At 36.4% G+C, this 27576-nt stretch overlaps 1 protein-coding gene across 2 annotated transcripts in view; it reads left to right on the forward strand.

The window, feature by feature from the left end:
* LOC116254141 (uncharacterized) overlaps window positions 1-22505 on the forward strand; it is a 33789-nt gene extending 11284 nt beyond the window's left edge. For both annotated transcript variants that reach the window (XM_031629285.2, XM_050077798.1), the window contains exons 6-21: window positions 1243-1351; window positions 2210-2289; window positions 2476-2554; window positions 3069-3208; window positions 3321-3431; window positions 3566-3682; window positions 3835-3924; window positions 5778-5831; window positions 6054-6128; window positions 6253-6328; window positions 10614-10713; window positions 12267-12336; window positions 17646-17722; window positions 18668-18774; window positions 20197-20439; window positions 21945-22505. In XM_031629285.2, the coding sequence (XP_031485145.1) occupies window positions 1243-1351; window positions 2210-2289; window positions 2476-2554; window positions 3069-3208; window positions 3321-3431; window positions 3566-3682; window positions 3835-3924; window positions 5778-5831; window positions 6054-6128; window positions 6253-6328; window positions 10614-10713; window positions 12267-12336; window positions 17646-17722; window positions 18668-18774; window positions 20197-20439; window positions 21945-22306 (1890 nt within the window). In that variant the 3' untranslated portion in view covers window positions 22307-22505. The remainder of the gene's footprint in view (window positions 1-1242; window positions 1352-2209; window positions 2290-2475; window positions 2555-3068; window positions 3209-3320; window positions 3432-3565; window positions 3683-3834; window positions 3925-5777; window positions 5832-6053; window positions 6129-6252; window positions 6329-10613; window positions 10714-12266; window positions 12337-17645; window positions 17723-18667; window positions 18775-20196; window positions 20440-21944) is intronic.
* The last annotated feature ends 5071 nt before the right edge of the window (window positions 22506-27576 follow it).

Raw genomic sequence — 27576 nt, forward strand, 5'->3', positions numbered from 1 at the left:
AATGACATTCTACTATCTGAATAGTTTCTTGCTTCTATTTTTTAATAAACATAATTTTCAGCGTTCACTTTTCATGTTGTTGAGATATCTTCCCTTTTTTGCAGTTAATTCATTGACATAATGATAATAACTAATCTCATTTTAATTTGGTTTGTAACTTGTCCCAATGAATACTTTAATAGTGCAAAGTCCTGTTTCATCTACTTGTCAATTTGATACTGCGGATACATGTGGTGGATGTGGACATCTGACTGGCTCCATAGAGAAGTCCACATGGACCTGATGGTGTGTCTTACATGGAACACAAATTCTGCAGCTTCTACTCAAGCACCCATTCCACTCCTAACTATGGCACTTCTGATCCTTGAATACCATAAAAATTGGTTAATAATTGGATTTACGTTTAATTTTTTTTTCACCAATTGTTAAAATTAAATCTGAATTGTCAGGCTGGCAGCTCGACTTTAGCAACATTTTAGATGATGTCATGACTTTATCATAGGGTTGTTTAAAGTTTCCTTTGTCCAAAAAGGGTGCACATGCATATATAAGTGTGTGTGTGCATAAATGAATGAGATAAGTCTCTTCTAGGCGTATTCCATTCTCATGTAGATAAATTTTTTTACATCATAGTCACATACCGATTGGGCTCCATATTTTGGTGTCATAATTATATAAAAAAGAGATTAATATAAAGATGAGATTTTTCTGCGGTGCAGTAGCATGTCAGTGACATCCGTGTGTACATGTAGCACATTGACAATATTAAGGCCGTAACAGGCCATATTGCCATCAGCTGTAGACATACTCAAAACAAACATTAGCTGTTAGTCACACAACCTTTTTATGGACTCCAACTATCTCATCACAAATAGGGGGTAGAGTGGAAATAGTAGTTTTTATTCACTAACCAGCATGGGTATTTGGTAATTGTATGAGGAGCAAATAGCCTGTTGAATGAAAGCTAGTTGAAAGTGCATAAGGCATTCTATGTTAAAACTTAAAATACTCATGATGGTAAAATTAATATGTTAAGCCTACCATGCGATCTTTAAATTTGTCAGACATAAGTTTGTGATGACTTGGATGGTGAGTTCAGAAACTTAAAAATTCCTGTGTGCATGTTATGTGCTAAGAGTTTAAGGTACACTCTTGTTGTATTTATTGGTTCTACTTGCTCCATTATAGGCAATATTTTGTTTGAAATGTTGATCTTCATATGGAAGTTTCCTTTTTCTGCAGCAATATGAATGGCTGGTTGGTTCACAATACAAACCAATGGAATTAGTTAAGTCTGACTGGGTGGCAGTCAGAAAATCTCCAGCATGGGCAATTGATTCGTGGGGCTTGGGTGAGTCCTCTGTCTGATCACTGATCCACTATTCTGTGGTTATTTTTCTTCCATTTGTTCCTTGTTTAACGTTTTGGTTGGTTAAATATTCTGCACAGTCATTTCTGAATGTTGGTAGTTTCTTATATTTCCATCCATCTATACATGCAAAAGTATCAGTTACCTTTTTGGTTGCTTAAGGTCAGGGTGGTTAATCCCTATGGGTACACTCTTGATGTTTATGAGCTTCCCGTGGAATAGTTCTACAGTGTTTATAACATAGTCACAAAAAACACGTTTTTTTTTTTCAAAAAAAAAAACACGATAAATTAAATTGCTGATTAAAACTTAAAAAAAACGAGTTTTTCTGAAAAAAATGTTAAAAACGAAAAAAACGTGTTTCGCTTTTTTCTTTTATCACTTTTTCATGTTTTTTCATTTTTTTAATGCCAAACAGTTTTTTTTTCATTTTTCATTTTTTATTTGTTGCAAATCTACTTATCTTTTGATGTTTGTGTTATTAGTTTCTCACTTATTTTATTTTTTCTCCATTTTTAGTTTTTCTAAATTTTAAAAAATTTACCGTATATTTCTCATTTTCTTCAAGCTCGCTGTATTATACCCGAGAAAAACCTTGCCGTTTAAAATTATAATTTGTGACTATGGACTTTATAACATACATGACAAGCAGGTGGCTAATAATCATTTGCATTGGTAATGTGTGTGCTTTGGTTTGTAGAATGTAACAAAGTGAAGTATCTTTATGAGGCTTCAGTGGGATGGTCATGATAAAATGAGATGATTACTTTTTCCCAAATTGCAATTACTTTTTATGAGTGAAAACTTTTGAATATGAACCTTCTGACTGTTTTTCATCAGGTTGTCTTATTTATGAACTATTCTATGGTACAAAGTTGTCTAAAACAGAAGATCTACGTAACACTTCTGCATTGCCAAAGGTCAGTATTGTAGATTTTCCACTAATAATATTCCTGTCAACAATATTTGCCATTGTTTGTAGATTAATAATCACCTTCATGCACCCCATGTCAGGTTACTGTTTATCAACATGGCCAAACTTGTATATGCTATTTATTTGATTTATTTGAAGGAAGCTTGAATTTATTAATTCTCTCGCCTTACAGTCTCTGCTTCCAGATTATCAAAGACTTTTGAGCTCTACACCATCCCGGAGATTAAATCCTTCAAAGCTCGATAATAGTGGTAAGTATCATTCCATGTAAATCCGATTGGCTTCCATTTATTTTTTCTTTATATGCTGTGATCATATGACATTCTTGTATGTATATTTAGACTGGCTTTTCGTAATCAGCAATATGTTATGTTCTATGTTTGAGTATGTATCAAAAATTAAATACTTTAGAATGAGGCATCAATATCATTGTTGATTGTTTTCCTCTTTAAGGTAAAATTTTGAACATTTAACACTAATTGATGTTTTGGGTTTCCGTAACAGGCATCTTAATTATTGATTAGATCATGTTTGTCTTATAACGCATTAAGGACAACCTCTCCATTGCTTGCTAGCCATGTTTTAACCTTTGTTATGACAGATCACATCATAGTTTTTGTACCTGCTTTCCCTTTTTGCCTTTCTGGAATTCTTATTAATTCAATGTATCATCTTGTCTAGTAATTTTATCTTCAAAGTTTGTTTCCCTTGTATGCGTTATGATGGTTGTGCTAATTGTGTATTGCAATTTGTCTTATTTGACAGAATATTTCCAGAATAAGCTGGTAGAGACCATTCAATTCATGGAGGTCCTTAATTTGAAAGACAGTGTTGAGAAGGACACCTTTTTCCGGAAACTCCCAAACTTGGCTGAACAACTTCCCTGTCAAATTGTGTTAAAGAAGGTTCATTTCTGTTCCATGATGGGGTGCTTTGTACTGTTATACATGTTTCCATCTTGGTAAACTTGCGTTTAATTTGCACTTTGTTATTGCTGCCTGAATTTTCTGCTTCCAGTTACTTCCGTTATTGGCCTCTGCACTGGAATTTGGATCTGCTCATGCTCCTGCTTTGACAGCTCTCCTGAAAATGGGTTCTTGGCTTTCCACCGAAGAATTTAATCTCAAGGTTATGATATCATTACCTTCCCTGATTTTCTTTCTTTATACCAATATCTGGACTCATTGATCTTGATCACAAGATGTGAAATATATTCTTCTTTTTGGTGTCAGGTTTTCTAAACTCTTGTTTGATTCTTATAGGTCCTCCCCACCATCATAAAATTGTTTGCTTCAAATGATCGAGCTATCCGAGTTAGTCTTTTGCAGCATATTGATCAGTTTGGTGCATCTTTTACAGCTCAAGTTGTGGATGAGCAAGTACGTCTTCTGTTTCCCTTTTTCTCATTTTCTTTTTCTGCTTTTGGTCTTCTTTGTTTTCACTGGATATGCATAGATTTATTGAAACTGTGAATCCTCTTCTATGTTTTGGTATCAGACTATCAGTTCTTACTATTGCCTTGTTGTTTCAGGTTTATCCTCATGTTGCTTCTGGCTTTTCTGATACATCTGCTTTCCTTCGGGAATTGACACTCAAATCAATGCTAGTTTTGGCACCAAAAGTGAGTAGTATTGCCTTGAGAAACCATGTTATTGTTCAATATAGCATCACAGGTGTGCATGGTGCATGGGTATCAGCTACCGCTGTGACTCATGGTGATCCATTATGATATCATTTCTTAAGCAGCTTTATTATTTTTCAACTTCTTTTGCTGATACTGTGACTGTATTATTCGATATATTCCGATTATTTGTTTTTTTTCTTAATTATCTAATTTAACACTTATAAATTCTCAACCTTTTTGGTGCTTTTGTCAGGTTAGCTGATGTATCTCAATGGCTTGTTATGTATTTAAAACTTAAAAGTGCTAGATTGGGAAGGTGGGGGGACCCCAAAAAAAGCGTAGGCAATGCCAGGTGGGGCTTAGTCAGCCCTATTTGGATGAAAAATATGCAAAAAAGAGAAGAAGAAGAAATGGGAATGGAAAAAATGGGGATTTTAAAATTTTCCATCTCAAACAATGTACTAGAAGGTAAAATGGACCCAAAAAAAAGGACGCTAAGAATTTCAAATAATAACAGTTCTTTTGTTTGGGGACCTGGTCTAGACATTTAGGCTGCCAACTAGTGCTGACGTGAGTGCCTGGTTCTGCCTTTGACTACATAGATGCTTCATTCTGTTTCTGTTGGTTATCAAGTTTCCCTTTATACACATACTGCAGAACCTGAGACCTCAACCAGTGAAGAACGTGTAAGCAAACATAAGAAAACAGTTAGCATACATATCTCCTTCTACCTGGTATAGGTTTGTCTATTTTTAATGTGCTTCGTTTAGAGATCAGTTCAGCCAGATGATGTGTATCTTTGTTTGTGTCTGGTCTCTTGGAGCTGTAAACAACAATGTATCAAAATCAAGGAAATGCAATCTTCAACCTGTGTTGTACTGTGTGACAATATAGATTGCTAGACTTGTTGCAAGGGACTTCTTTATCTTTTATTATGTACATGAGGATACATTTGGCAGTTCTTGTTTTGTAGATATCATATTCTTGTAGGATTGGATGATGTTGGGAGTACCTTCATCTTGTGTCTTTGGGATGTCCATATACAAATAGATGTATGATGGAAATAGGCAGCTGTGGTTCTGCCTTTTGTGTTGCCTGTGCCTTTCTCCTTTTCTTTAGTCCTCCTACCTCATTTATTTCTTTCCAGCAGAACACGTGTGCAATTTACGGAGGAGGGTCATCCTATTGTCGCAGGATTTCTGCACTTGTTGCTTAGAGACTGGTTTAACTGTCCCTGCAAAATGATGCACAGCTGGGAAAAGTTGGTACTTGATAGAAAGAGTCTCAAGATTATGTCTCCATCAGGCCTGGTTATGGACTCATGACTGGTCTGTATTTCCAGTTAGGGTCCTCATCCTTTTAGGGATGTGTTCCGAGGGCATAGTGACTCTTTGGCAAGCATTAGTTTCAGTCTCTGAGGAGCCTGGTATTGCACATAATGCTATCAGATGCATGATGTGTTTTTCAAGTGGTCCTACATGACATGGCACAAGACAACAGCATATGCATGACAGAGCTTTTGCAAAGCCTTTTATATTTGTGCATACAACATTTCATTTTTGTAGTCACTGATGAGTCCACATTTGAGCTGCTGTTTAGAACAGGAATCATGATCCCTTATTCAGTATTTTAATCCGTAACATCCATGTTCTAGTCCATTTGCTTGTGTTTCGACTTCTATGTTGAAATAGGATCCGCTTCTTTTGGATGATGTTTTAGCTGGTTCATGATGTAAAAGTATAGTTTTGGTTCCTTTTGTTCTTCCATTGCAGCATTTCTCAACCTTCAGCACAATGTCTCTGGGGGAGGTTATTCTAATATGTGTATCTTTATTTCCTTTTGATTGGCAGCTATCCCAACGGTCTATTTCAGGGTCATTGTTAAAATACCTTTCAAAGTTGCAGGTGTTTGTTCTCTCTCTTGATTTTCTGTGCCAGTATGCTTTCTTTTTCCATGGTATTTGAACAGCTTGTTGCTTTTGCTTCAAGGTACTTGGAATTTTCACAACTTTTTATAGTCATGTCTTCTAAGCTGATGGAATAGTTGTTTTCCCTTGCAAAATAATTGTTAGTTGTTTAAGTAATGAAGGCACTGAGGATAGATATGCAATGGTTTTAATGGTACAGGTGGATGAAGAACCAGCAATCAGAACAAATACAACAATCCTGCTTGGAAATATAGCTAATTATCTGAATGATGGGGTTAGTTTACACATCCTCTTTTTGCATCTTCTTCTAGTTACTCATATTGTGATCTTTCTGACGGCTGATGCTGGCAAAAATATGCATGATGTAGCTTTTATGACTCAATTTGTATATCATGCAGACAAGAAAGAGAGTTTTGATCAACGCTTTCACTGTTCGTGCACTGCGTGATACTTTTTCTCCAGCTAGGGCTGCAGGTGGGGTGTCAAAAATGTGTTTTTTATTTTGTTAAAGCAATTCTCTTAGTTCCATTCTATGCAAGTAGATAAATAAAATTTATGTACTGTGTTGCTTGGGCTGTTAAAATGTTTGGTCAATTTTCGGTTGCATTATTAGCTTGTCTAGAAGCTGATGTCGAGGCAACTTGAATGAATTGCCCGATCTCTCATTAGGCTCTGCCAGATTAGCTGCTAGCATAGTGCTAGTAATGCTTTGTGGGAAAGTTAGGATCAATGTGCTGGTGTAGTATGTGGAGTTTAAGTGAGCATTGTCATGGGCATATAATAGTGTAACCAGATCAATTTATAAGAAAAGAGTTCATGTTACATTGTTTAATTATGTAAAATAATTAGTTGTTTGGGAGTTGGTTCTCCCTCACTTAAATATGGGAATTCTAGCTCTCCCTATTTTTCTTTTTTTTTTTGAGATTTCTCCCTATTTTTCTTTTTCAACATAGACTGGCACTCTGAACTTTTTTGTTCAGTTTGTAAAATTGCCAGTAGAATTTGAGTCTGGCATATTGTAAACGTTTGTCCAGTTTCAGCAGCAGTCATGCAGTTTGTGTTGTTATATAACATAGTTTTGTCAAGTTGACACAGAGATGCAAGTGTGGGAAATTGGAAGAGAAGTTCCAGGATGAGAAGGAGAGAAATCCATTTGGGAGCACATGGGGAACTAGAATATAAGAAAAGAAGAGGAAAATAAAATAGCCGAAGACCCTGAATATGGATGAATCTGAGTTCAGTTAGGATGCAAACAAGGACAAAGTATGGCACAAATCACAATCAATTAATACTCTAAGATAGTTGATAAAAACCAGCAAAAATGAGGTCTATCTCTTCTTTTCCTTTCCTTTCTTTCTATTTTGAAAGAGAGCCCACCTGCTGACAAACTTGGCTGCACTTCAACTGGAACAATCAATCAGATTCAGATATTATGGCAAAATAGAAAGCTGGTCCTGATTTCCTTTTCTGATTTTATCAATCAGTTTCTAACATCTTTCTTCAATAAGAAGGCATTAAATTTGATCTGTTTCCAGGTCAGCATCAGATGTGTTATGATCTCAGACGACTGATTTTATTGTATCTTAATGCTGTGCCAAAATTGTATTTTCTAAATTGTATTTTCTATTCAGTACAACAAAATTCACATTGCAAAAAAAAAAAGAGAAGAAAAACAAGTTTGATATGGCTGAACAGAAACACAGAGTGAGATAAGCAGTTAAGAAGGAAATAGTAGCAGATAATGAAGAGAAGAAGTGAAATGATGGTAATGAGATGCACAAACTTGGCTAGTCAAAAACGATTTTCAGATTTCAATTTTCAGACAGATTTGAGATTTCAGAGGCATCAGAAAAACGTTTCAGATTTTGGATTTCAATGACAACAGAAAAATAAATCCAGATTTCACATTTCAGGCGTCTGAAAACTAGGGTTTCAGAACTGGCATCTTACTGGATAAGGAATATTTGGGTGATCAGATAAAAGGAGGCACGATAAATTGACAAGATGATCAGAAAGCAAGTACAGATCAGAGTGAAAGAAAAAGAAATGACTGAAACTGATGGGAAGAACAATAACCAGAAAATCCTGACATGCAGCAGACAAAGCATCTCCAGCGTCGCTCCCTAAATGTCCAAAATTCCAAATTCATCCATGTGAAGAAGTGATGACAGAAAGAAAAGGGATTCTTTCAACAATACAACAGCAGCCTCAAAAGTAGGTGTGCCCTGATCTCATTTATATAATCACACATTTTACATGGAATTAAAGAAAGCACAGTAACACAGACATATAGTCCTGCCACTATATACACTCAGGATAAAATGTGACAATGTGTGGATTGTTCCCAATACAAAACAAATACAGAAAATATACAAATGTTGTCGAAAAGGACTACCTGGACTGAGTCGGTCTAAGTTGATTGACTAAAAATAACTAAATATGTATATATATACTTACAGAAATAAATACAGAATTTTATGTATATTTATATTTATAGAAAGAGTGCATAAGATCAGAGATTAGTCGACTGAACAACTAGACTGGCTAGTTGACTAGTCTAACCAATTTGTCACTGGTCTGACAAACAAGTCAGTTGACAACTCACTGACTTAACCAACTAGTTGGCTTGGTTATACCTAATGTTGTGGGCATATAGTATCCTGTATATTGGTCGGGCCAATCTATACGCCGTATCATAACGTATTGTAAATGTACCGTAATGTATCGCAAAATTGATTTTTTAATTAAAAAACACTAAAAAATTAGTAAAAAAATGAAAAAAATAGGAAAACTCAAGAAAAATAGCCAAAACATCAAAAAATTAAGAACAATGTATTTCCTATTAAAAAAAAAACTCATCACACCTAAAGCACATTAATGATTCATCTTTCATAAACCATAGGAATATATAACAACGACAAATTCAAAAAATGAAAAGTAAGACTAAGAGATTCAAAACAGCATATTAAAACATTCATGATCTACCACAAGTTTGAAGAGCATCTATCACATATGAGTTTAGCCTTTAGAGTGTTGTAGAGTTTAGTAAACTATGTCACGAGTTCATCAAATCGATGGTTCTTCCTCAAATCAGCGATTTTTTGGAGAAACCAGCAAAATCTCTCCCTCTCACAGGCTTTAGAGAAGTTTAGAGAGAGGGAGAGAGGGTCTTGGTTTAAAAGAATGAAGCAAAAAGGGACCTTAGGCCCCTTCTTTAAATTTTAACCACGTATCGTAAGGTACGGGGTGTGTCGTGTGTCTTGTACGATGCAGCCCCTGTATCGTACAACACAGCCGATACGGGTGCGTTGTGCAGGCGTATCACGTATCGAGCCTGTAATGTTTAGGTTTTCTTCACCCAGACGACTCGTATAGTACAATACGTGTAACACTGGTTATACCTTTCTTGGTCTTTTGGCTAAGATCAATTTGCCTGGTTGGCTAACTAGTTGGCTTGGTTGGCTAGCTAGTCACAATTTTAAGGGCTAAGCTAAAAGAGCAATGAGTATCAGTGCAAGTTTAAAGGGGCCAGATGAAATAAAGTATTTTTCAACTACATAGCGCATTCATAGTGAATAGACCAAAAAAAGAATATCTGTTCTTGGAACAGCCGATTATTTCTTTCCTGCCAAATATAACAGCTGATTGTTCCTTTTAATGCCAAATACAACGGCCTATTGTTCCTTTCCTGCCAGATGTGCTAGTAAGTGAATACCATGCATCATTTCCATACAAAACACTGCGACTTACAAGATGACTGGACCCAATAATAGGTTGCTAGTGTTTCTTACATTGTTCATGCTAATTTGTACACCTAACCTGTGGCATAGATCAATTTGGAACTCCACAAAAGAGGAATTTAGCTTGCTGATCTTCACATCTAAAAGATCAGCCGACTAAATGAGTCCCTTTTGTTTCAAATTGTCAAATGATGTGGGGGAAAAGCTACATCTTTGTAAATAATTCTAGCTCTTGAAGCAGGTTCCCAACCACTTGAAGCTTTTCTCTTTAGAAGACATGATTGTTAGAAGAAACTTTTGAAACTTTTTGACTAAAAGGCAGTACACTAGTTGAAGGATAGGCGTAGATCTAGACAATATTGAAGACCTTGTTAGCCAATGGTAGAGGGCGCCTGCATAAGCTCCATCCTTCTTCAAACTCTCTCCTTGAAGTCCCACCTGTGAATGACAATCCACCTCGAATTTATGCTTGGTTATGACTAACAAGTTTTTAGCCTTTAAGTTAGTTGCACACTCTAAACAATATCTAAAAACCATAAATAATAGGAATAAACAATGTAATAGCTTTAATACTATATAGCCTGGGTCAGTGGGTTGGTGCCTGCATGGATTATTTGCAGGAATCTCAGATGCGGGGTATATATATATATATATATATATATATATATATATAGAGAGAGAGAGAGAGAGAGAGAGAGATGTCTAACCCAGGTTTGCTAACCGAACAAACGCCTGTACAATATGCATCTACTATTTATAAGAATCTTGACATATATATGTGGAACTATTAAGGTCCACATTTACCTTTTTCATCATGGAAGCCTAATGTGTGGATACCTGTTGTTGACTTGTTGTTCTGTAACTACACATGCCCAATATTTTCTAAACATTCCTTTGTGATATTGTCTGTGCATTTATGAACTATATCTGCGTATGCATGATATTTTTTTGCAATATACTTACATTTTGTTGATAAAGTCAAAACAAGGATTTTAATGTGTTGGAATTTGTTTTGGCAGGCATAATGGCCTTAAGTGCCACAAGTGCTTATTATGATATAACAGAGATTGCAACTCGCATCTTGCCAAATATCGTTGTACTTACCATTGATCCTGACAGGTGAGTTGCCTTCATTACTGTGGTTGTACTTGAAACATCATATTGAGTTCATTATGTTGCACCTGACTATCATAATTCTGTGCTCAAAATTTCAAGATGGTCTTCTAAGTCACATGGGTAATGCATCCAACAGGCATGTGAGCCGCACCTTTTTTTTTTTCCTATTTTCTCTCTCCCTCTTTTTGTTTTCGTCCTATTTTTCCCTTCTCTCTCCTGAAAGACAATGAGGCAGGGAGCCATCTGTTTGTCTCCTTTTTCTGTTAAAAGAGGAGAGATAAAGTGGCTTTCTCCTACCCATCCCTTTTATTCAAACGGATGGGAGAGATGGAGAAGCCTATGGGGTGCACTAGTACATCTCTCTCTCCCTCGCTGTCCATGCTGAACAGAAGAAAAATAAAGGCACTGGTACACTTAGATCATATTGACCCAAGATTTGAGTTCTCTATCTAGGATAGGTGGGTATAACTTATGAGTGCCTAGTACAGTAACAGGTCCACTTTAGGCTTCAGAAACTGGAAATAATTCTTAATGAACCAATGGTCCTACCTACTGCTAGAGATTTGACCCTGGAAATAGGGGAACACTTTCTCCTTTGAATTGATGCTTATTGGAGTCTTGCACTTCTTACCTAAGTAGCATAGATGCCGGTACAAAAGGTGTAAGAAAATTTCACAGTACGGATGCATATGTGCATGGGTCTATATATATAATGATCCACATAGTTCGAGTGATAAATCAGACTGATAAGCTGTAACTGTGTCATTTTTACATGTTATTGAAGCCAGAAGGGGAAGATTTCACTGGAACCAAATTGTGAGCACATCATTGTGGTGGGACTAGCACTGTTGCTCACAATGAGGAGTATGCCGGGTGGGAGTTGTGGGCATTCAAATGCCTGTTGACCTTGAAGTGGTTCTCTGTAAAAATGGATATCATGGACAGATGAGTACATCACAACATCTCTAAATAAATGAAGTGAACATATATCTGACCAGAAAAGGTATTGGGAATGATGGAGCAGCCGAGGGAAGATGCACCTTGAGTCCCATCTACGGAGTTAAGAAGGACAATAGATTAGCATACATGTACTACTATAAGAACACGTGAGACAGGAGACTGCTGAAACATTTTATTTCAATTTTATCTCGTTGCACTACCGTCCCATGATATTGTTAAAGGAAAGACACAGTAGCTGCTGTTGATGGTGGAGAAAGAATCAGGGACTATGTTTAGATTTGAAAAGCATTATTATGTTGATGGGTTAAAAAGGCATTTTGATTTTTGTGAATGTGAATGATCATTCACATTTCAGTATCTGAACAAGAAAAGTAGCTGCAAAATATTTTTAGAATTAAAGAGACACTGGAATTCTATTTGGGCATTGGTTTTTTCCTTTATTTTTGCAATTTTGATGCTGTGCAGTCAGCATATCATGTAATCTTGATGAATGAAAATTGCATATGCTATCATTGGCTGGTGATTCCTTTTTCTACTTAACTTTGAAAATTAATATTGAAATTAGCTTTTTCTTTCTATTATCCCCCTTCCTCCAGTGATGTGAGGTCAAAGGCATTTGCAGCAGTTGATCAATTTATGCAGATAGCAAGGCAACACCATGAGAAGGTAAATTATTTCCTTCATTAATTTTCTCATCTGTTTGCTTTTATATGATAGTCACACTATGGATTTCTTGAGCTGGCAGCTTGATGTTAGATGCACCAATTCCTGTAGCTTTTGGCAGTTCGGAGTGCTTCTGAAGCATTTGTCTATTGGATGTGTTTGATTGTCTCTTTTTTTTTATTAGTTCGAGAACACCATAGCATTTTCATGTTTTAAATGTTTTTACTATTATACCAGCAATGATCATGTAATGAAATTCTAAATCTCAGCTATATCTGTATCCATTAAAGAAAAATCAAAATCTCAGCTATATCCATATCCATTACCATACTTTGAACATATAGTTCTTTATGTCTTCTTGGAATTTTAAGTTCTTTTTGTCCAGTTGTGGAAGCCATGACTCGATATTTAGCTTCGGTAGAAGAAGGAGAGACTTTCTGTTGCTTTTTGCACTTCCATGAGATGAGTGATTCTCCTAAAAAAACACAAAATAGAGTAGTCGAGTGTCTATCATTTGGATCTTCTCCCCAATCAGTGTCAATATATGCAATCAAGTTTAGAGAAGACGAAGAAGCCATAAATACTCCCTTGTTTATTGTCCCTTTGATGCATCTAATGGTACAAAGTACAACTCCCATATGAACGGTTGATGGAGCATGCTAAAATTGACTTACTGTGTGAACTACATGAAAAATATCTGAGCGAGTGATACTAAGATACATTAAAGATCCCACAAATTGTCAGTAGGGAGTAGAATTGGTAAGAGGAACTCCATCATCAATCTTCATTTTGCTTCCTAATGTTTTAGGAGTTTTCGTGATCTTATCATCTGTTATACCTGACTTAGCAATAATCTCTATAAAAAACTTAGTTTGTGATAAAAAATAGCCTCTAGTAGAGTATGCAACCTCAATACCTAGGAAGTATGTTAGAAAACCTAAATCTTTCATTTCAAAGGTTTTTTGCAGTATATGTTCTAACATTCTTTAATACCTTCTTTGTGACTACTTGTAATGATCATGTCATCAACATATAGTAGGAGAATTATGATACCTGCAGTAGATTCTTAACAAATAAAACAGTGTCAGTCAAACATGAATGAAATCTATAATTAGAGATAACAGAGTTAAAATGATCAAACCAAGTTTTAGGGGCTTGAGGCCATATAGAGCCTTCTTAAGTCTAAGAACTTTTCTTTGTGGAAGTGACAAACCTTGTGGTACTTCCATATAAACTTCTTTCATAGGGTCTCTATTTAAGAAAACATTCTTAACATCCATTTGATAGATATTCCAATTTCTAATGGATGCTAAAGCAATAACAGTCTTAACAGTAGCAAATGTTTTTTCATAGTCAATTCCATATTCTTGAGTATAACCTTTAGCAACAAGCCTGACTTTATATATTTCTAGAGATCTATCACTTTTCATTTTCATGTTGTAAACTCATTTGCATATAATAGTCTTTTTCCCTATAGATAGATCTTGTACTTCCCATGTTTCAGCTTTTCTCAAGGCGCTCAATTCCTCTAACATAGCATTCTTCCACTCAATATATTTTGAGGCTTCATTAAATGTAGTTGGTTCAAAGTGTTAGTAAATGACATTGATTCTAACTCTATGTGTTGGGGTGAATGTCTCGTATGACACAAACCTATTGGGTTGCCTTACATTTCTAGTGGATCTTCTAAGGTTGTCTTCATTTGAAGTTTCATGGTGTTTTTTTTCACCAATATTTTGTTGTCAGTTTCTTCTATGATATGTGATTATGTCTTTGGGTACTCCACTGTTATCCTTGTCATTAATGTTACTATCAATATCATACGTCTCATCATCACATTGGGAGAGATACTTGAATAAAAGAATAATCATTGTTGTTTTGTGATTCTCCTCAATTTTCGAATTCATTTTCTTCTTCGTTAGACTTTACATTCCTTGAAACTATGATATTGTCTTTGACTGGGTCATAACATTTATAGTCTTTTTGTGTCTCAGAATAACCAATGAAGACACATTCAATAACCTTTGAACTTAGTTTGTCAGTCTTGTAATTTAAAACAAAGCATTTGCATCCAAAAATTTGAAGTCTATTGAGATCAGGTTCATATTTGAACAATTTTTCAAAAGGAGTTATATTATTTAAAACTTTTGAAGACATTCTATTTATGAGATAAAATGGAAGCAAGGGCTGTTTCAGCCCAAAAGGTTTTAGGTATATTTTTTGCAATAAAAAGAGTTCTTGTTGTTTCTACTATATGTCTATGTTTTCTTTCAGGAAGTTCATTTCGTTGAGGTGTTTTTTGACATGGTTTTCGATGAACTATTTCATAGTTTTCCAAAGATCTTATGAATTCATTTGAAATATATTCACCTCCAGAATCAGTTCTTAGGATTTTTAGTTTAGCGTCAAACTGTTTTTTTACCAAGTTGTGAAAAATTTTGAACACCTCAAAAACTTCAGATTTGAATAGTAGGAAATATATCCAACAATATCTAGTGAAATCATCAACAAATATCACATAATAAGACAGTCCTCCTTTTGACATGATAGGAGAGGGCCCCCACGTATTGGAATGAACAAGCTCAAACGACGTAGAAGAAAAAAAGATTCTTGGTCCAAAAGATAAAGATTTCATCTTTCCATGTATGCAATCATTACATTTAAAGTTCTCAATACAAATATCCTTGGTAGGAGTCATCATAGATAATTTTCTAATGTTTGGATGACCTAATCTTTGATGCCAAATATTGATGTCCACATTTTTGACATAGTAACAAAAATTTTCTTTGGGGATACATAAGTTGTTCATGTAGTAAAGGTCTCCATTTCTAAAACCTTCCCCAATCAATCTCCCGGTTTGGTGATCCTGCACCAAACATTTATTTGATGAAAATACTATATTAAACCAATATCTGAAATTTGCGATGCAAAAAGTAAGTTAAGATTAAGTCTAGGGACATAATTAACTTTTGGTATAAAGAATTTTTGTTTTTCTCCAAATTTTTTTTCAAAATTTCCAACTCCTTTAACACTCAAAGATGTTCTATTAGCGGTAACTACATTTGCCCTTTATTGCTTGTTCAAACTTAGTCAAAGATAATATATTAGGTGTCATGTGAAATGATGCACCAGAATCTAGAAGCCAAGGAATCATACTGGGAGTGTTGGAGGTGGATGTCGTTGTTGCTAGTGCTTCGGAATTTGACTCCTTTATTATTGGTTGAAGAACCGACATGATTTGGTTCAATGTTGTGGAGATTGACGCAAGATCAAATCCTTCATTTTGAACATTTGCAACCTTTCATTGATCAAATTGTCTAGGATTGTGTTGCCCTCCTTGAGAATATGAAGCTCCTCCTTTGAGAAAATTCCCTCAATTTCGTGATTGTCCTTCATTGTTGTTTCCCTTCAACTTTGGACAACTAAGTCTTATCACTTATGTGATCCGGTGACAAAAGTGACAAATAACCTTATATTTTTCTTTATTTTGATTTTTAAATGAGGGGGTCCAAAAGATCTAATGTTGTTTTCGGGTCTAGAAGTGGCTAAAACCTTTTCTTCTTCTTATTTGGAAATGAGGACACTAACAATTTCTTTGGTTAAATTCATTCTAGTTTCTTCTCCACTTAGTTTCGTAAGAAGTTCATGAATAAGTAGAGGAGAAACTAAGGATAAAAGAACTGGCCTTATTTGTTCAAATTCGGGTCTTAGCCCTTGATGAAATTGAAAAAATTTAAATTCATCAACTTTATCTCTCCTAATCTCGTGGCATTTACAATCCATTCCTAGTTTAGGACTAAGTTGATCTAATTCATTCTAAACACTAGAGATTTTCATAAAATAATCTCTTACATTTTTCTCTTCTTGTTTGATATTTTGGGCTTTTTGAATCAAATAGATACTTCCAAGCCATATCTTTTTGAGTAAACATTCCTTTGAGGTATTTTAATACCTCATTTGCTTTCTCATAGTACATGAGGTTTTGAACAATTCTAGGTTCGATACTTCCATAAATCTATCCTTTAATCCTTGAGTTCTTGGCTTCCCAATCATCTAGTTTCTTATAATATTCATTCATAGCATTTTGTCTTTCTTCCACATCTAATTCTTTCATAATCCTATTTTCTACTTTAGTTAAAAACTTGAGAGAAGGAGGAATGAACGTACCTTTTATGAAACCCCATAAGTATTTTCCTTTGATGTGCATCTCCAAACATTTAGCCCATAACGTATAGTTAGTTCCATCAAACTTGTATGGTGCATTGATTGCTTTCTCCCTCGATCGAAATTTTGAAGCCCTCCATGAAATCTGCTCTAGAGGACTAATTGATACTTTTGGACGTTTCACCGAACAGTTGGTGGATGGTAATCCGTTTGGAATGCAGCAGTGAACCAAGATTAAAACAACAGAATATTGAGGTGCTGTTTTATGTTAAATACCCTTCTTCAGTACAACTGAAAGAAATGGATGGTCACTTAGCTTTAGACAGTCTTTTAGACAATTCCACAAATAGGTGGTGACGCTTGAGAAACGATATCAACAAATGGGCAGACTTCCGATGATTCAGTCTTCACAGATAAAACAGCAACCCAGCTTCAGAATTCCAATAAAAAAGCCAGCCTAAACATGGCTCTGATACCATGAAAATGTGATTATAACAGTCATTAAATGAACATGCAGCAGAAATAGGCACTAAGGTCAAGTAAAAAATATAATCTTTATTCAAATGAACATCAAATTGCTGTACATCACAGCTCATCTCTACAAGGAACAGTTTTACATATTTATACAAGTGAAGGGAGGGAAGAATGGGCTGAGCTAGCCATTGGGCTAGTTCCAATGGCTCATAAAAGAGCCGTTGGGACTAGCCAACGGCTAGAACAAAAGACAAAACAAATAAAAAATAAAAAGAAAAATAAAATGTAAAACCTAACTAAGGTAAAACCTAACTAGATAAAAACTAACTAAGATATCCTATTTCTAACAGGACAGTTATTGTTTATAATGTTTAAGCTTTAGTTGTTCAATTTCGTTAAGTTTGATCTTTTGAACTTCTGTTGTTATGATCATGTTATCACAAGTTTAATGTGTATTGGTGTGGTTTAGTTTTTCATTGTTTGAGTTGATAGCCATATGATTTTTCACTGAGAGTTGTATGTTATGTTAATCATCTTCACATTTCAGTATTTTGTTCATCATGAATCCTGCTCAGTTGACTATTCTCTGTTGTTAAATTGTTGAGACGTATGTTTTCTTACTTTTTTACTTTTGCGGTTGTGGCATGTTAACTTTCTTTATGGATCCTTTTCAGATGAGTTCAGGTGATCCAAATGGAACAGTTTCAGGCATTGGAGGGCCCTCAGTAGCAGGAAATACAAGTTTGCTTGGGTGAGAAAACTGGGTCTTTAACTCTTCAAAAATTTTCTGCAACATGACAATCTGCAGGTTATGTCACTGATAATGCACCCTCCTAGTAACTGTGCTTCGCTTGACCCCATCTGTAATTTTATGTCTTCTTGAGGCAAAAACATGGTAAAAATGTCTGTGATTCTTCTTTTTGGACCAAGTGCATTTCTGACTTGGTGGATAGTTAATTGGGTGCCCTTTGAATGTTGCTTTAGTTCTTCATTATAAGTTTTGCATTGTCTGGCATTGGGAAATAAATTTGCGGACTTTCTTTTTCACTTCTAATCTGTTAGGTCATTTTGAACCCCAATGTAACAAAGCAAGAACTTCAAAATTTAATTGGCATCTGATATATAAGTGTGCTTTCACAGTAAACCTGTTCTGATCTAGATTGTTTGGCAAATCATGTTTCTAACTCATAATGGCCATAAATCTGTCGGTTTCATTTTGGATCTTAATTTGTTCATGCTAAATCCATTTGCGTTCCTATCATATCTTTGTCTTTGATTTTGCTAGGAGCATCCCTTTCATCTGTCCTTAAGTTCTGATGTGTCTAAAATTCCAGACTATTTTTAGATTAACTGCAGATGTGAGTAATAAACTAACATTCGACCAAAAGCCTAGTATAGAACATTGTGGTGTTCCCATCCCGCTTTTCTCTAGCTATGTGTTTGTTGAGGAAACATATCTCATATCGCCCACTAAATGGAGGATTTTCTACCAACCAACTTGGAGATACTACTTAAATGGTGCTGGAGCTGGATATCAGAGTGACTTTTCTTCCATTCATATGCTCAGGGAAAAATGGGAGTGACTTGCCTTTTTTATTGCATCTCTTAGTTTCTATTTCCCAAGAATGCGCCATATTTCTTGTCAAGTGCACAAGATACGTAAGAAGCTTAACCATCTGATGTCTTCATTGTGCAGGTGGGCCATGAGTTCCCTGACACAGAAGGGAAAGGCTGAGCATGCACCTGTTATTTCTTCCAATTCAGATAAACCTATTGTTTCTGCAGCCTCAAGCACAAGCTTAGGTATTTTCTGCTTGATGCATGAATCAATTTTAAGCCCAACCTACGCCTCAAGTCTATTTTTTTGGAATATTTCATATGCTTTACTGTGGGACTTTTCAAACTATTGTTTCTGAATTAATTTCTGGATTTGCTTCCTTCAGTCACTTTGTCTATAGGTGTGGTTACTCTTCCCCTATATTATATCATCCTAATAGCAGCACAGTCAGTTTTCAGGTTTCTAACAGCGACATTTTTCTTGGGTATTTCTTGGCAAAGTTGTTTTTCTCGGGTAAATCTCGGAAACATGAAAAAATCTAAGAATTAGGTAAAGATAAAATAAATGAGAGAAGGGAAAAGGTGAGCATGCACCTGTTATTTCTTCCAATTCCAATAAACCTATTGTTTCTGCAGCCTCAAGCACAAGCTTTAGGTATTTTAGATGAGAGAAGGGAAAAGCTGAGCATGCACCTCTTATTTGATGATGATAAAAATGATGATGAATAACTTCATTTAAGTTTGGATTGAATGCTTAATGTAAGCAACGAGAAAACAAAAAGGAGAAGAGAATGGTAAAACACGATAAATTTATTTTTTCAGTTTTTATGAAAACACATTTTTCTTGTTTTTTTCATTTTTCTCATTTTTCTCGTTAATATCATTATATTTTCAAAACTATTGCGGTTTCTATGACAATATAAATATTAAATAGGACATTTAGTCTCTTATCTCTCATCAATTTTTTGCATGTATGTGGTGATTATCTTAGATTTTCTACAGAGACCGGTACAACTAAATGCAATCCATAAATAATTTTTGTTGGTTGACTGTTGACCAACTCAGCTATATCATTTCTTGTTTTATATCTAAAGCGACATGAAAGTTTTCACTGCTGTCACTTTTACCATTTGATAGCTATGCATTGTGATTAATCATATCTTTTGACGTGCTTAGAATGACTCCAGTTACGAATCATGGAGTAAGTCCTTTACCTATAGTTGACATTTTTTTCTTTTGGGGAGCATGGCATGATATATTTTACATTTAAAAGTTTTCCTGTTAAGACTTAGACAATTTTCAGTTGGAACTGCTGCATCAGCTTTTCTACAACAGGGAAGAATCATTTTTAATGAGGTCTTACTAATTTGTCGGCCTCTTGCCCTTCCTCCATGATGAAGGAACCCTTTTAGTTCCTCTCCTTTCCATTGAGTGGGGATTCTCTCTGATTGAGCTGTTCAACCTTTTCCTGGTTTCAGCTACTTTTTCAGAATATTTTTTTAATACTGAATATTTAAATGCTTTGACCCTATGGCAATATTGATCTTGGTTGCCTTAAGTGGCACTTTGAGTGTGTCAAATATTGATCTTAGTTGCAAAATTGGTGGATGCTTATTGTGGTTTTAAACCTTGGGATATTTAGCTAAATGCGGTGCTTCTTTCATGCAGCAAGTGATGCATCAGATTCTATGCCAAGAAATGTGAGCTATAATAGTGACATGGCTGATCAGGCTGCACCTTCATCTCCTACCTCCACTGATGGTTGGGGAGAACTAGAAAATGGGACCGTTGAGCATGAAAGTGATAAAGATGGATGGGATGATATTGAACCAGTTGATCAAAAGCCGCCTCCAGCACTTGCAAATATATATGCTGCCCAAAAAAGACCTGTGGTGCCTCCTAAACAGCAAGGTTAGTATATCTTCCATTATTGCTTCCAACATGTTTAAACTCTGATCCCATGGAAGAATAAGATCAGAATTTTGATGTTCTTTATATTTTGGTTGATTTGCAACATTAGACTTATCATTTGAATGTGTAGGTGAATGCACATTGTTTTCTTTAATAATTTGGGTTGGTTTGAGTTCCTACAAAGGCGGCTATAAGGATTTAAAACAGCAGGTGTAGTTGAATCTTAGTGTCAAAAAAGAAAGAGAGAGAGGGAGGGATCCACTGTAGCCCTTAATTATTTCAGCAAGGTTCTAACTTCTAAGAATCAAATGTTTTTTTTTTTTTGTAAATCAGTTTTATGTTTTAATTGTTCAAAAAATGCGCTAAATGTTATATTACAAAAGAATTTTAGGGGTCTGTGTTTTATGAAGATTTCAAGGGCATGTTTTTCTAGACGGTTTTTAACAGTTTTTGTTTCTTAAAAATTTGTTGCCCAAGGGGTTACATCTGTCCTGCAGAAGACCATGTTGGTTGCATGGGAATGCCTAGCCATATGAAACCAACATATGGCTATTGAATACATTTTGGACATTGATTGGGAAAGGCCTTTGTTAAACTTAAGAAACCATGTAAATGAGTATTATATCATTGTGACAATATATCACCTTCTGGCTTAGCATAAAATTAGCATTACTTCGCTATTTTGGCTGTATATGCACGTGTGCCAACACAGAGAAGTGCAGTGCTCATGATCAGTTAGGCCTTTGCTGCTATGATGAAACCTGAAGGGAAGTGCAAGTTGTATTGGGAGCACAATCAAAGTTCAACCCTTGTATAACCTGTCAGACGTTTCCATAACTGATGAATAGTGTAACTGGATTCTGGTGAGGGTGCCACAATCCTCGTTTTTACATGTTTTGAAGGAAAGTATGAGTTGTAGTGGGAGCAAGATCAATGTAAAATTTAATTTAACCTGTTATATATCCTGCTGGGCTTCTTCTTAGCTAATAAAGAATGCAATTGAATTATGGTTTCAACTTTTACATGCTTGAAGCACCATTATTGGCTTCTCCTTTTGGTGTAGTTTCAAATTTCTAATCGAATAGCTCTGGTACCAATTCAGAATCTTAGCATGTTCCTTTACTGTTTCTGGATTTAAACTGGAAAACATGGTTGTCCGACTTGTTAAGACATTTTTCATTTGGTAGTCGTTCAGTCCATTTGCTTGGTCAACCAGCCTATAAAGTAAAAAGGTGCAGTAAAAATGTTATTATTCATCCCATTGAAGGGTCACTCCTGCTCCTTGAAACAGTGGGAACATTTTTTGCCATTTCATAATGAGATTCATGATTTTGAAATGATGAATATTGTTGATGTGTGATTGCTTATTCTGCATGATCTTTTGATGTGTTAATGAGTTTGGTTTTTCTAAGGGCATGGTACTACTCTTCACTTTCGGTTGATGCAATAAGCAGGCAAGACATTAGGAAATCATCTTCTAATCATGCTATTCTACTTTATTGCAGTCACAGGTAGCAGACTGGGAAGCTCTGTTACAGCAGCAGCCAAAGAAGAGGATGATCTATGGGGTGCGGTAGCAGCTCCTGCACCAAAAACTACCGCTAAACCCATCCAACCGAAGACAGTGACCAGTGACGATGATGATCCATGGGGTGCCATAGCTGCTGTACCTCCCAAAACAACTGCCAAGCCACTGCAGTCGAAATCAACTGCAAGCAGTGATGATGATCCATGGGCTGCTATAGCTGCTCCTGCCCCTACTACACGTGCAAAGCCGCTCTCGGCTGCTCGTGGGCGAGGCAGCCGTGCTGCTCCCATGAAGTTGGGTGTACAGCGAATAAATCGGAGTTCATCATCAGATACATAGTTTATCTTTTGGTAAATGGAAAAGAAAAAAGTAGAAAAAAAGGGTCATGTATGCTATTTGGTTGTGCAATATTCTTTTTCCATGTACGATTCGTTTAATAAATTTTGTAAATTAGATACTGGATGGTGATAATAGCCATATTCATATTGGTTGTGTATTGAGAAAGATCATATAGCAATCATGTAATTTCGTTTTTCTACTTTTGGTTGTTTGAGTTCCTCTTGCACTTCTTTGCTTGTTTTTTGGTAATGTTGAATGTTGACTATGGTTAGTAGGCGATTTACAGGATAAAGATCAGGCACGCAATGTCCTCATAATAAATTAGTTTCTTTTTTATGAGTAATAGCAAAAAGAGACTTATTTTAATATTTTGCTATGCAAATCCATTACTTAGATGACATTAAGGGAACATTTGAATACATGGAATTAAAAAACCAGACATAAAATGCCCGGTATTTGGTACCAGACATATCATGGTAAATTTATCACGTTAAATTCTTTCAAACGGGTCCTTATTGTGGTAGTTTTGTTCCACTTTTCATGTGTCCCAATATGTTTGATGTCTTAGAATTTTCGTGCGGGTACTTTAGTTTCATGTAGGGGTGAACAACGCTCGAGCTCGACTTGTCAGAGCTAGGCTCGTGAATGAGTTCGAGTTGAATCATTTGCTAGGTACGTTATGATGAATGTCAATTCTATTCAAAAGAGTTTGTTGAACCTTAATCGAGTCGAGGTTGAGCTCAAAACGTAAGGAAGAATATCAATTTTATTCAAATGAATTTGTTGAGCAGATTTACATGTGGATCCGTTTGTCAAATGGCTTTAGAGGGTCCAGAATTTTTTAGTTCTAGGGTTCTAAGTCATGGGATCTGTTATCCCGTTACCGCTTTACAGTGATGCCGTTTTAGATAGGAAAGGTATTTGTGGAGAGAGAGCCCTTGCTAGGATCAAGTTATTTTTCTTTTGTGCAGATGGTTTCATCCTGTTCAGCAGGCTTGAAGCTCTTCATTTGGAATGCTTGAAATTGGTTCAAGCGGAGTTTGACAAGCACAGGGAGTGGAGGTGTCTATGGACAAATCGGCGAGAATTCCAATTGACACAAATGAAACCATTAAACGTAAAGTTTGCCAAAGAAAAAAAAAAAGAAAACGGGGGCAGATCACCTGAATTCTTTAATGAGTTTTAAAGAATTTGTTTCTTTGTTTGGGTGACACATCCAAAACCTGGTTTTTAATTACGTAAAAGGGAGTAAATTTTTCATTCTCTTTTATAAAGCAGGGTTTTATCCAAGTGTTTTTTTCAAACCCAATTTTGATGGCACCCAAACATTCCAAATGTTTGGTTTTGGAGGCAAAACTATGTTTTGACTCCAAAACCTGGTTTTGCAGTGTCCCAAACACCCCCAACAAAAGCTAAAGGTTGTCCGAAACTAAGTTCACGGCTCAAGATATCTGAAGTTCTTCTAGAAATATTATGTATATGTCATTTGTTTAACACAAAACAAGTGATGGAATGTGTCAATGAAATAAGAAAAGAATACCTGGTGAAACAAATATCAGTCAAATGCAAGGCGCAAAAATTTATCAGTAAAAAATCCGAATTATTTCAAAAGAAAGGTAGCCAAGTCACGAGTTACTACAAAACAATGGTCTATCTACTTGATTTAGAAAGGTGCTCTTAACCATACTTGCACAAGCAGGTAAAATGAAAATAATTTTTGAGAAGGCATTTAGTTGATATTTAATATCACGAATCTCTGTAGGCAAATTGACCCTAAAAAAATGAATACCCATTAGTGATTTCTGGATAACAAGCCAAGCAAACGGATCCAATAAAATCAACAAATCTTCCTTGTCAAGCAATTAAGGTCCCTTCACTTCCAAGCGATGATCAATCTAAAATCCGCTAACTCGGTTAGTTGACAGCAGCAATGTCGAGGATTGGACTTTACTTTAATATTAAATTGGCAGTTTTTCTGGGTTTTTTTTTTTTAAAAAAAAAAAAATTGTGCCGTTTGTCGTGATCCATATCTTTTATGACTTGGGAGGGGCATAACCTTCCTCCTCTAACTTCTGGGCAACTTTTTTTTTTTTTTTTGGGAAATGTTGTGATCATTAGGTCTTTGCGTGATGCAACCTAAGCTACTCACACATGATTTTGGAAAATGTTTTGAAAACCAAGGTTGAAACAGATTTTTGAAGATAAATTTTGAATTGAAAAGTCTTAGAACTTGGGGAAATGTGAATGAAGTGTATCCTGCAAGATATTAAGAGAGGTAGGTCTTCTTTGGGCCCTCACTATGATAAATGGTGTAAATAGGGCCTAGTTGCCTTACATTTTTGTGAAGATATATGCTAGCATTTGGTCAACCATGGATGCTAAAGTGAAAAAAAAAAAGTCTGCATATGCATGAAATGAGCAGAAGTATGCATGCGAATTTTTTGAAGAAAAAACTGCAATTGTTCCCAGTTAGGAATAAGAGTAGGCGTCGGGCTGGGCTCGGGCCCTATTAAAAGGACATTGGGCTGACCCGACAACTTCTCAAGCCGACTCAAACCGACACCTGGGTGGACAATGGCTCATCTTCAATTTAACTGGGCAACCCCACCTTTTGATGGTTCAGTTGAGTAGCATCCATGAGAATCTAAACGAGAACAGACCTTCTTATTAGATTACAAAGAACTTGTGATAAGCTTGGTCTGAGCTATAGTTGTAGAATTGAGCTAGAAATTGCCAAATATTTCTAAGGGAATGTGTCCCATCAAATTCAAGTAGACCGGGTAGAGATAAGATGAACAAAACCAGGAACTGTTGAGGGGAAAATAACAGTTTCTCTAGCTAAGATCAGCACAAAACTATCCTAATCGAGCTTAAATTTCTCCTAACTTGATTGATTCTTGATGCTTGTAACTTGATTGATTAATTCCATGCTTTAAAATTTTGCCAAAATAGAGAGAAAATGGCAAAATAACGGGCATTAAACTCTAATCTTCTCCTTTAAAAGGCCTTCAACCAATCTCCTGGCTACTCAAAATGCTTTGAAATTATTTTAAATTATTTCTAAAATTTAACTTTTTCTCATTATTATTACTTTTACTTGTGTTATGTGTTGTTCGTTTTGTAAATTAAGCATCTTTGATGGGGTTGCTGCAACAAATAGAGTGGGGGTTTGGTAAGCGGTTAGTCTCTTTTTTAAATTCTCGAAACGTCAACCTTACACCAATATGCAAGTTGAAATATAGCAGGGTGATTTGGTATCTGAATGGATGAGAGAAAGGATAAAAAACTTTGATACTTTAAGTAATAGAATGAAATACTTATCTTCCAGAGACTCCATGGCGAGGCGGGCGAGCGTGAGGAGGATGAGAAGAGACTCCATGGGGGTCTTCCCTCAGCGGTGGGCTTCCAGAGATGGAGCAGGAGGTGGCGCCTGCACTGATTGGTGTTGCATGTATGGATGGGGAGCATCTACTGATTAGGGACTCAAGTTGCATTCGAGGTAGGTCTTCTCTTCCTTTTCCTTTACTGGTTAAAGATATGGATGATTTTGTGCCTCCTCTTCTGCTCTCCTTTGTAAATGGGTAATCTGAGGGGCAGATGAATGGAGGAGAAGTGGTCTCTGCAATTGGGAATAGGAAATCTCCTGTAGGGAATGCTTGTGGTGAAGAGGGAAACACTTGCTAGGGTGAGGTAGTGGCTGATCCAGTGCCGTTTGGCAGTGTGGGCTGAAGAGGGCTTCCTTAACCTCCATCTTGGGCGGACCGTGTTGCAGGTCGTGGTCCTGACGGTGAAGAGAATCTGCCTCCTTAAAAGTTATTCTCGGCAAGGGTCGGCCAAGAATAATGGTGACTGAGGAAGACCTCCAAAGCATGACGAAACCCTTCCAATGGTCGGCAGTTTGTTGTTTCATGGGTTCAACCTCTAAAGTCAGTGGGAACATCTCTAAGCTTATTTCTGGCCTACTTATGCAATGGATGGGGAGAATATCTCTTTAAATTTCTCTTCTCAATAAAAGGGATTTTTTGATTCGAGTGACTAGCGAAGAACTTAACTTGGTATTGAAAAAAAGTGCTTGGAAAGTGGGCGGTAGGGTTCTGGTGGCTGCCAGATGGAGCCCTGGCCAACCACTTGAGATTAATCCTAGTACTACTACTCTTTTGTGGGAGAGGCTGCCAGGTCTTCCACCATATTTTTGAAATGGTCGAATCTTCAAAGCATTGGCAACGAGACTATAAGGTGACTTCCTAGAGGCAGACACTCCTACGGTTCAAATGTCCTGCACTAATTTCGCTCGCATCATATTGGATCTCCCCATCCAATCTAAACTCCTGCTAGAGGTGGAGATTGACTTGGGAGGTGGCCATATCCTCGCGCAAGCAACCGTTTATGAAGGTCACTTCCGTTTTTGCCGTATGTGTGGTGTGAATTCTCATCCACTAGAGACTTGCCCTAAAATTCTTAACTCAAAAGTGAAATACGGCTCTAGAACTCCAGAAGGTGGACACATGGTCACTAGTATTTCTCTCAACAGAAGAAAAGGGCCTTCAAGCGGGTCACGATTGGAGCACCTTACTGCAGCCAACAAGTTTTAAGTGTTTGGAAACAGAAAAGGATCATGGCTCTAATGACAAAACCAAGGAGTGGCCAAAGAAGTTGCCTCAGAAGTTAGAGCAGGCAAAAACAAATCGCCTAATTCAGTGAAGGATCAAAACAACAGTCACATATCCACTGAGCACCTTCCCAATCCTTTTGCCTCCAAGCCTCCTAATGTGCAGGAGTTCCCTTATGACATCCCACCAGGGTTTTCCTTTTCTTCACCTAGTCAACCGGGGCAAGATGGAGTTGCCAGTTCTTCGAGTAAACTAGGCGCAATAGAGGGATCCTCGTCATGGGAATTCATATTAAGTCACGAGGCTAAGCATATAAGCAGGGGAAGGGAAGGTAGAGGGAGCAAAGGTTGGAACATCATAAAGGACTCGTCAAACTTTAATCTTCTTCTACATGAAGACCTTGAAGGAGTGGACAACAAACATAAAAGAACTTGCTATGGCAACTTTTCACCAGATTTTCTCCTCAACCCCTAGGTTCAGCCCATAGAGGGCCCTATGGGGGAGACCAAGGAGGGTGAACTGCCCATAACAGATTCTCTTCCATGAATTTTATGTCATAGAATGTAAGATGGTTGGTTAGATGGGAGGCTAACCCAAAACTCTCATCTCTCCTGCAAGCTTTCTCCCATGGTTGGTGTTGCTTAATCAACACAATGCTCT

This window comes from Nymphaea colorata, chromosome 5 (assembly GCF_008831285.2).
Source record: "Nymphaea colorata isolate Beijing-Zhang1983 chromosome 5, ASM883128v2, whole genome shotgun sequence".
Lineage (NCBI taxonomy): Eukaryota > Viridiplantae > Streptophyta > Magnoliopsida > Nymphaeales > Nymphaeaceae > Nymphaea > Nymphaea colorata.